The 10,522-nt window shown below is 36.9% G+C and overlaps 1 protein-coding gene across 1 annotated transcript; it reads left to right on the top strand.

Moving 5' to 3' along the window:
* The first annotated feature begins 7,797 nt into the window (after nucleotides 1-7,797).
* Nucleotides 7,798-10,482, top strand: dnajc19 (DnaJ (Hsp40) homolog, subfamily C, member 19). The gene is made up of 6 exons (XM_014968328.2): nucleotides 7,798-7,941; nucleotides 8,279-8,330; nucleotides 9,769-9,842; nucleotides 9,929-10,008; nucleotides 10,138-10,208; nucleotides 10,286-10,482. The coding sequence occupies exons 1-6, from the start codon at nucleotides 7,939-7,941 to the stop codon at nucleotides 10,360-10,362; spliced, it is 357 nt and encodes a 118-aa protein (XP_014823814.1). The 5' UTR covers nucleotides 7,798-7,938; the 3' UTR covers nucleotides 10,363-10,482.
* The last annotated feature ends 40 nt before the right edge of the window (nucleotides 10,483-10,522 follow it).

A 10,522-nucleotide genomic window follows, 5' to 3' on the forward strand; every position in this document is an offset into this window, starting at 1 on the left:
AGAATTGCCCAAATCATGTTCTTATTGCTAAGAAATGTTCTATTTATTAAAAAATAAAATAACAGTTTTTGTTTAGTTTTGAAAACAGATTTGAACCTCAAGAACCCTCCATTAGCCTAACTTACAAACTTATGATTTTAAAGAAGTCTGTCCTGGAAACTATTAGAAATGTATTTTACATCTTTACAAACCTTGGATAAATTGATTCTAACTGTCCGTTTTTAAAATTAACCAAAGTGGTAAATAAAATAAAACCCCAAGAAGTTCACAAAGCAACCTAACAGCCATTTTATTTTTACTCACATTTCCTCTCACACCTGTTAGACCTAAACTCACCGTCTTTCTACAGATGTTGTATTTTTATGTATGTATGTCTTCTTTAATGAGAATAAAATGATTTGGTTATTACTGATGAGAGCAGAGATTCCCCTCTGTGTGCAGAGAACATTCATAATAAGCAGCCGGTTCCCTCATCCCCAAACCTAAAGTAATTATTGTCTCAAGATAAAAAATGGAAAGCATGGGTTATTTTTGAAGGATAAAATAAACCAGAGATAGAAATGACCTTAATATTATTTCTCTCTCCAGGCATTTCCAGTGCGCCATCGGAGGGTTTGATAAAAGGATTAGGTGGTCAGCTTTACGTGGCTGCAGTCGAATCTGGATGTGGAGGGAGAGCTGATTGAATAATTCTTGTTTCCTTTCTGCCAGCATAGCACTCTTCTTTGGGAAAAGTAAAAATCAGCATTATGCCAGATTTGTAAATGTGCTCTGTATGTCTGTAGATTCACTGCTGCCTGGAAATCTCAGCATGTGGAAAACCCAGCACTTGTGTTTCTTTGTTGTTCTGAAACTTAACATCTTCATTTTCCAGAACTTTAAAATATTAATGGATGTTGCTTTGCAAAGGATTCACCGTCTCATTCCTTCAATTTTGTCATGTTGAAGCTAACATTTTTAAGAGGATTTTAAGTCAATAACAACACAAAGCAAGACAAAATCACAAAAAAGAAACATTTAACATTTTCTACAAATTGAAATTTGACCTTTTGCTTAAGATGCCCCAAAATAAAATGTTTTTGTCAAAGAATCAGAGCTTAGCTGATAAGAGCGACTCAATGTTGACCCCGATGCTTGGAGAGACCATTTCTTCTGGGATTGGTTGAAACAAAGTAATACATTTGTAATACAATTATTCGCTATTGTTTTAAAAATATTAATATTTCCAGAAGTCATGAAAGGTCAACCAGCTGCTCTATTTGATATTAATGTTGATGCTCAGACGTCAGTAATTCGCTGTGATCGTCTGCTTGTATAAAGTCATTTATTTGGAGAAACAACCAACATAAAATGGGAAAGTAAATAAAATGAAACCACCTTTACACCATATTCTCTGCCTAAGACACTATTAGGTAAGTGATGCCCAAAGTGTGGCCCAACGGCCATTTGTGGCCCTTGAAATGTGTTTGTTCGGACCCTGAACACAAGTTAAGAATGGTAAAAGATTTGGCCAACGAAACAGAAAACAATTGATGTCCCCAAAAATTGGAAATAATCTGTTTTCTTTCAATAAAGCAACACTCCAAACCCCTTATTATGTTTTGGATCTTTAATGATATACAGATTTGATTTTAAAAAATGTTAACTGCTGGTAAAACTAAAAACAATTTAAAAAAACAAAGTTGTATTTTTAATTTATTGAATTCTGAGGCTCGTCACTAGACTGAGTTTGCCAGCTTTGGCTCCTGATAGTTGACAGGCTCAGTCCAATTGGGACCAACATTGCAGCATTTGTTACATTTTCAGCTGCTGCTGTTCTCTTTCACACTGCACAGAGTTAAACTAATTGAAAACCAGTTTCCCTACTCGCCTGTGGGGGGCGCTGCACCAAGAACTACAGAAGGAATCAGCACAAAACCTCTGAAGACACTGAATACAAAATGTAAACAAAAACAGAGTAGCATGAGGTTTTAGTGGTTAAAGGATTTCTTAAGTCCGGTTCATTTGTGGAAGAGTGAATCGAACTGATTCTGACCAAAAAAAGCCAAATTCTGGCTCACCTTCAAATTTAAGTCTCGGTTCGGTTGAAGTGAAGTCTTTAGTGTTCTGAATGCATATTTGAACGCTCTAAAAACAGGAAGTGGACTACAGCACAGGGCATTCTGGGTAAATACAACCAAAACAAATGTCCTAGTCTAGTGCTAGCAGGAGAAATGTCTCGTAATTTTTACCAAAGACACCCGCTAAAATAATTTTTTGTTTACATTTTGTGAAGAAGGAAGTTGTGCTCGGTGTCTTCAGAGGTTTTCTTTGTCGGTTCCTTCAGCAGTTCTCGGTGCAGCGCCCCCACAGGCGAGGAGGGGAACAGGTTTTTAGAGGGTTCAGTTGGTTTGACACAGTGAAGCGAGAAAGAGAACCACAGCAGCTGAAAATGTAAGAAATGTTGCAATTTCGGTCTCATATCAAACCGATTCTAACAGACCATCACAACATGGTGACAGTTTGAACAAATATGTAAAAAAACATATTTTACAAAAGCTACATACTGCCGCTTTAAGCTTAAATTAACAGTAAAATAAGATGTGGGAATTCTGAAGATTTATTATAATTACTAAATTAACTAAACAAACAAATCTCTTTAACTGTTATTTCCTTAAAGTCGCCTGACTTTAAGGGTCATCTAGAGTTCAACATCAGGCATAGGCTCCAGAAACCATATTCCATTTTTGAATATTTTTTTCATTCAAGCTGTTAAACTAACAAAACATTATTCATCCTCTCTTATCAGGTATCATCAGCCGTCAGAGCCGCCTGCCGTTTAAGGTCGTGACCTCAGAGTTTACTTATCATAACAGAGCTGTGACCTCCTGACCTGCAGTCATTACCGCCGTCGCCTCCAATCAGGCCGGCGCACAGCGGCGATAAAGCCTCTGGGAGGAAACGCGCTGCTGGGACGGAGCGACAGCAGGTTTATGTATATGTGCAGGAGAGGTGGCAGAACATGCCCCGCCCCGGGGTAATTCTCATGTTCTATCACCCCTCAGGGCCGAGGCATGCTGACGGCTATAAGAGGAAAACTGAAAGCTGTTTGTTCGATGTGGGAATACCTGCCATGCAGTCTCTGTGAATTTCTGTACACATACGTTTTTAAATAATGCCAATAAGAAGATATTAAGAACTAGAGTTGTTCGATTTGTCACTAGTTTGTTTCTTAATTACATGTAGAAAATTATAATGTCAAAGTTTATAACAACAGTGTTTCTTCCTCACCACAACCACTGAAGAAAATGAATTCTGATGTTTTCTTTTCAGAAAAATGTCATAATGCTCAGACTAAAGTCAGAATTCTGAGATTAAAGTAAAAATTTTGAGATTATAGTCAGAATTTGAGAAAAAAAGTCAGAATTCTGAGATTAAAGTAAATATTTTTAGATTATAATCAGAATTTGAGGGGGAAAAAAAGTCAGAATTCTGAGAAATTCAATCAGAATTCTGGGATTAAAGTCAAAATCCAGAGATTATGGTCAAAATTCTGAGGAAAAAAAGTCAAAATTCTGAGAAATTCAATCAGAATTCTGGGGAAAAAATGTAGATCTTACAGTGAGAACTCTGTGCTCCTTTTGTGGCCCATTGGCTGCAGTCTGCCTGGATGTGGTGGGATTGTGACTTCCTTCATACGTTCATAATTACAGTTTTCAGAAATTGTTTACATTCTGATTTACAGCATCAGTTTTTTTTCTGGTGCAGAATTATGATGCATGTCTCACACCAATGACGTAAAAGCCGGATAAAACGCGACTTTACCGTTCTGACTGCAGACGCTTTGAAAACAATCGGACATGTATCTGGTTTTGTACCACATGTGGCACAGATCGGGTTTTTGGGAGGTAAAAAGATCGGGCTGATCAGACTACCATTAAAAAGTTTATATGAGCAACTTTTGAAAAATGCTTTTTAATCTGTACTTCTTTAGAGAGAGCAAATGAGATGGTAAAAAGTTGCTGTCATTCCAGTGATTTTATTTCAAGAGTTAAAAGCAAAGAAAAGCAAAATCTGAAAGAACAAAACGAGAAAAATTAACTGAATTTAACTTACAACTGTTTATGAGGAGTCTTATAAATCATTTTGGACACAGGAAGGAAAACTCAAGCAAATCAGAAACGCTGCTGCCTGTTAAACCTCCATGAAGTTTATTCTAATGCAGTTTGGCTTGCAGTGACTTTATCTGGTAACTGATTTAATTATCGTAAATATCAACGAGCGGCTGCCAACAATCCAGCAGGATCTCATCGCTCTAACTTTTCTCTTTCTGACCTGATTGTTTTTCCAAACTGCTTCAGAAACGTATCAGATGAAAGTGATTATAGATAAATGACATCATCACAGTTTAAAATGATCAGACGTTTTCTCATCTGGATATTTAAAATGATCTGCTGCGAGTCCAAACTTTGAGCATTTATCTGACATGACACAATGTTTGGACTCATTCTAATTACCAAAACTGATTTTGACCAATTTTTGGAAAAATATAAAAAGGAGCAAAGAATTTTATGGATTATCTTTTTGAATGCAGCAGGAAATTAAGGAATTCAAAGATTATGTCTTTCTATTTCTGTCTGCATTTACTTCATCTGATTTTATGCACTGAAAAGTAAATCTATGTTCATGCTCTTAACTAAATACTGTGGGAGTTTTTGGTTTTAATGCATTTAATAAATAGATAATTACAACTTTTTGTTTATGACCTGTAAACACAGACATTATGAAAACAGAAATGACTGAATAAAATCTCTGGATGATTGAAAATCATGTCTTACTTTTAAATGTATTCAAATATAATCTGTTCACAGAAATTCACATCTGTTGTCCTGAGTTTGTAAAACATGAAGAGAAATTTGAAACACAAATAAGATGGTGTGTTAATGAAGTAAATGTATTTCCTTTCTTTGTGTTTTGAGATTTTGGTCAATTTGAAAACCACATAATACAAGTTTACAAGGCCAATTCTGAATTTTTACTTAAACTTAGCACTTTGTCTGCATTTCATGTGATTTCAGAATTAAAATGAGAATTAAAACTCACTTTAGACTTAATGTATGACATTTAGCCCTGAAAGTTTCTCGATGGATGTTGGCTGATAAAAAAACACCTTTTTTAAAACAAATTGTGAAATTTTGACTTAAACTTTACATATTATTAGCATTTTATGCGATTTATGAATTAAAATGCAAATTTAAAACACCTTTCATCCGTTTCTGCTTAACTGGCAACATTTACTGCTGATGGAAGTCCCTTATGGTGGCTAACTCCGACTTTAAACAGAAAAAACAAAGTCCTGATAAAAATCAGAGACACATGAACCATATTCATGCAGTGGGAATGAACACGTCATGTCACAGAGCCAGAGGAGCACCACGCCTCCATAATGGGTCACTCTGGGAAATGATTGGTCAGGAAATGATCCCTGACAGGAGGTCAAAACATGACTTAGCACATTTCACATCACATCTGCAGTCTAATTTTCATTAGTTGGACTTTTGCAGGTAAATGCAAAAGTCCAACTTTGACTCCAAAACACAAAAACTAAAACTTCATTCCTCCCTCTTTATCTCCCACAGTCTGCCTCTTGAGTTCATAATAATAATAATAATAATAATAATAATAATAATAAAAATAAGGAAAAAGAATCCCAGTCTGTCCCTAAAGTATCCCATTGTCATTCCTAATCAGTGCTGAGGATCACAAACTTTTCCTCCTCCATTCAGCTCTGGCTGCTTATGCAGTTCCCAGAAGGCATTGCCTTTCAAACTCTTCCTCTGTCGCGCCCGGCGAAGATACCGGCAAAAAAACAAAACAAAACAAAACAAAAAAACTCAAGCAACCGGCGGGGAAGACAAAAGAAAAAGTGTCCAGAAATACCTGGTGTGTGCCCAGAGGAAGCCTCCAGCCGCCCGCCGGTCGGTGGGTCGGCCGGCTGGCCGGCCAGATGAACAGATATTCCCCTGTCCTCCTCTCTGCCTGCTCCTCTCGCCGTGCGGCGCGGAGTGACTGCTGCAGCCCGCCTGGCATATCTAATTAGAGCCGGGCTGCTGCTGCCACTATCGGCCACAGGATCTACCTCTCCAATCTCTCCTGACTCAATCTTCCCCATCTCTGATTTTCTTTTATATTTATGCTGGAATATTTAATTGTAGACAAAAGGTTACTCTGGGCTCCATTCATCGCGCACAGGCAGAATAATCTCCTTTAAAAGGCTTGACATTTCAGGCTTTTCAAAAGGGGCTGAAAAAAATTATATCCCCGCTTTTGTTAATCAATGAAGTAGAACTCCTCCGAACAAAAGAATTAAATTGCTTGGTTGGGTTAATAAAACACGCAGAAATAGCTGCTTCCTGCGGGCTTTTGTGCTTGCCACTGGCTCCCCCCGCCATCATATGCAACCAGCACTGTAATTCCATATGATTTGAGGGGCAAAACTCTTATTTCTCCTCACAGTTGGCTTTTTAAATCCCACTGGCTGATTGGCTGGCAACGCATTTAGGTCTGACTTCCACCGAGGAGAGCAGAGCGGCGAGTCCACTGCAATTTACAATTTCTATACTGCCTCTGCCTGGAAAAATACATTGTAATTATGCAAATGATAGGGGCAATAATTAGGCCCTTCACTGTCCCATTGTGTCAGCTGCAGCCGCGTGTTCCGGGTTAGACAGTCTGCGCAGGGGATTCTGGGTAAAACAATGCAACAGCAGAGAGTTGAGGTGCAGCTCCTGACAATGATAGAGGCGGCATGGGCAACCGCCCAGGGCGGCATGTTGTGGGGGGCGGCAGAGCCTGACTTTAATCCCAGACTTCTACATTTAATCTCAGAATTGTGACTTCTTTCTGAGAATTTTATAAGATTAAAGTCAGATTTCAAACTTCAATCTCAAAATTCTGACTTTAATCTAAGAATTGTTACTTTTATCTGAGAATTCTGACTTTTTTTCTGGGAATTTTGTGTCCATCTATGTCAAAATTAAAATAAATTACCAAGCATTTTTAGGTAGGTCAATTCAAAATAATTAAAACAGTTTCTTCCTTGTGATAGGATCTGTATTTGGTAGATTTGAGTTTTAAGACTAGATTTTCCTGATGGCAAATAAACAATTTAAACAATTCTGATTCTGAGGAAAAATCAGAATTCTGAACTTCAAGTCTAAGTTCCCAGGAACTTAGACTTGAATTTGACCCTTTAGTGGTCACTGAAAAAAGGTCATTTTGATTTTAATCTCAGAATTTTGACTTTTAATCTCAGAAGACTAAAGTCAAAATCCTGAGAATTAGTGAGCCTATTTGTCTTACTGGAAATCCTTAACCCTGATCTAGCATACAGTATATGTCCATTGTCTACTGTAAGTATATTTTCATGTATTGTTTTGCTTGGAAAAAAAGGAACATAGTTTCTCCTGCCTGGATTTGTTAGTCATGTTATAAAATGAAATGAAAGAAAACCTTTTTTCATTTTAGTCTTAAGAATACCATAATTTGTACATAATTCTACATTTCTGTCTATCTGATTACATAATTGTTAAATATTAAATGAAATGATCTGATCATTTACGAACTTGAGAAGCTTTTGTATGAAATACTTTTTTACTCTGACTAGATTCATTTCTTGTGCGGTTGCTTCTTACCCTTACTTGTGTACAATTTTTGCGTACTCTACCCACCTCTGTTAATGTCTCATTTGATTTAAATGTACGTTGTGAGGTGAGCGGAAACCATAGAAACAAGCAGATGTCTTCAGATGCTTCAGCTGTCGAAGGGGAATGTAAGTTCACGACACTTCTCAACCCTTTGCGGCATAAACACATGGACGCCTGCGGTTAGCTACGAGAACATGAGAGGTCAAAAGTTATGATCCTAATCTGCGATATAAACGGGACATAACACTGAGACATGGTAGGTCCGACCCGATATTTATCACTGAGTGTGACATTAATGTATAAAATGTGTTCCGGGTTCTGAAAATGACCGGAAAACGTTGAATTCAATAGCTAAGCTAACATTAGCTTCCATCTCTGTGACCTAACAGCATATTATCAAACGCAGCTAATAAGTTATTTACTGCTTTAATCAGGTAGTGTTGCGATTTTACTGAGGCAAATGGGTTGCAAATATCTGAATAAAACATAAAGAGACCGCGCTGGCTTCGCTGGTCTTTGTTAATGTGTGGAGCAGCTGATGAGAGGAAGACTCACGGTTTTCCTCTTGATGTCTTCTTCTTGTGTCCCTGCAGGCCAGCTCCATGGTGGCAGTGGGACTGGCTCTGGCAGCTGCTGGGTTTGCAGGTAAAGCATGGAGCCCTGCAACTCTAAACAGTTTTATGTCTCACATTTCATCTGTTTGGACTGCTTCAGCTAAAAGTTAACTTACTACAAAAGAAACTGTTCAATCAATCACCATAAATCACAAGTTAAAGTCTCTAAAGAACCGGAGAAGAGACTAACTATAACATGTAGAAAAATGCTCACTATTTTCCTTAATAAAGTGCATAATGCGGAGTATCAGGATCATTGTAGATAAAATGAAAACTTCCGCTAAAAAACTCATAAAGTTCAAGACTAATTTCACACATTCACAAGAAAAATGCGGATTTTTCCGCTGATCTCAAAACGTCAAAAATATTTCATGATTAAAGGCATAAAACTTATATTAAAACAAAAATATTATCAAAAAGTCATAAATGTGCATGAAAAACTCAATTTTCTGATACAGTAAAGTTTTCAACACATAAAGCCAGAAATCTTAAGGATGAAACAGCAAATTTGTATTTATACATTTTTTGTGATATTTTGAGTATGACTTATTTTTTTCCCGGAGGCAGATTCGCCATGAACGGCAAAAAACATGGCAGCTTAGAGTGTGCACCTGGGAAATGTAGTTCTGATGCAGTAAAGGAACCTGAGGAATGATAATGTTAGGAGTGAACATTGCTTTGCAAATTCACTGATGTAACTTTAAACTTGGTGGTACCAGGTTATATTATAGATCCAACATTTCTTTCAGGTTCTGGACATTAAATTTTCATGATAAATGAAACCTAAATGTATCTGTGTCTACCAGTTTAAGACTGAACTCTTCTGACCCAGTGTTCACTGTTAAATCATTGTAATCTACAACGTTAGCAGCAGAGTTTGGTAGTAACTAGTTACATTTACTTGAGTAACGTTTTTTGGGGGAAAATAACTTTTTAGGAGTATTGTTTTTTTACTATGCTGTACTTTTTACATTTACTTGAGTCATTTTATTTTAAAGTATTTCTACTCTTTCTTGAGTAAAATTAAAAAAAAAAATTTACCCACTGAATAAAAAAACAAACATGTTTTAACTAAAAATCCACCAGACAGACACACACCTGCAGTTTTGGTTAAAGTTTCATAAGGTTTTTATTGACAAAAATTGATTTAGGAAAATTTTCTTTTGCCTGATTTTATGTATTTTTTGTTATTTATCTGAATCATTGTCATTTTGGTCCTTAAAATACCAACATTTCTACTTAACTTTATATTTTAGTCCGCTTGATGATGTAATTTTTAAATATTAAATGATTGATAATTTGATCAGTTATTCAATACCTTTTGCCAAATACTTTTTTACTCTTGAGTAATTTCTTGGATGGTTACTTTTTACTTTTAGTTGAGTAAAAACGTTGCAGTATTTCTACTGTGATTTTTGGGAACTCTGCCCCCTCTGGTCAGCAGTAAGAACTGCATGTTTTCCCGGCAGGTCGCTACGCCATGCAGGCCATGAAACAAATGGAGCCACAGGTGAAACAGGCTCTCCAGAGTTTTCCCAAGACGGTAATAAAAAAATAAAACTAAAAGTTTCTATTTATCATTTTGTGGCAGCCTTTTATCAGTCAGCGTTTTGCTTTCTGCTGCTTCAGGCCTTTGGAGGAGGATACTACAGAGGCGGGTTTGAACCAAAGATGACAAAGAGAGAAGCTGCTCTTATTTTAGGTGTCAGGTATGTGAAATTTGCATAATGCATCTCCTTTATGTCAGTTATTTGCACTGTGTTCTCATCCAGCTGTTATCTTTTTAAACTCCTATTTCTGTCTGTGATCATTTCTTGTGCAACATTTCTCTTTTTCAGTCCCACAGCCAACAAGAATAAGATCCGAGAAGCCCATAGAAAGCTGATGGTCCTGAACCATCCAGACAGAGGTATGTTCTGCCCCCCGCTCTCCACCAAAACCTGAACTTTTACTGCCAGTAAAACTGAATGTGTGTTTTTGTCACAGGTGGTTCTCCGTACATCGCTGCAAAAATAAATGAAGCCAAGGACTTGATGGATGGCCAAGCCAGGAAACAGAGCTGAAGATCAGGACGAAACAAAATAAAATTAATTTCTCGCTGCTTTTATATGGACTGGGTTAAGGAAGCACTTGATTTTTTTTTTCTAATTCTTCCCAAATAAAATAAAACCACAAAACAATAACTGTGTTTAGGAAAGTGTCACATTTTTTTACACTTGACAA

This window comes from Poecilia mexicana, unplaced genomic scaffold, assembly GCF_051168715.1.
Source record: "Poecilia mexicana isolate PSO_F unplaced genomic scaffold, ASM5116871v1 scaffold_4, whole genome shotgun sequence".
Taxonomy (NCBI): Eukaryota; Metazoa; Chordata; class Actinopteri; order Cyprinodontiformes; family Poeciliidae; genus Poecilia; species Poecilia mexicana.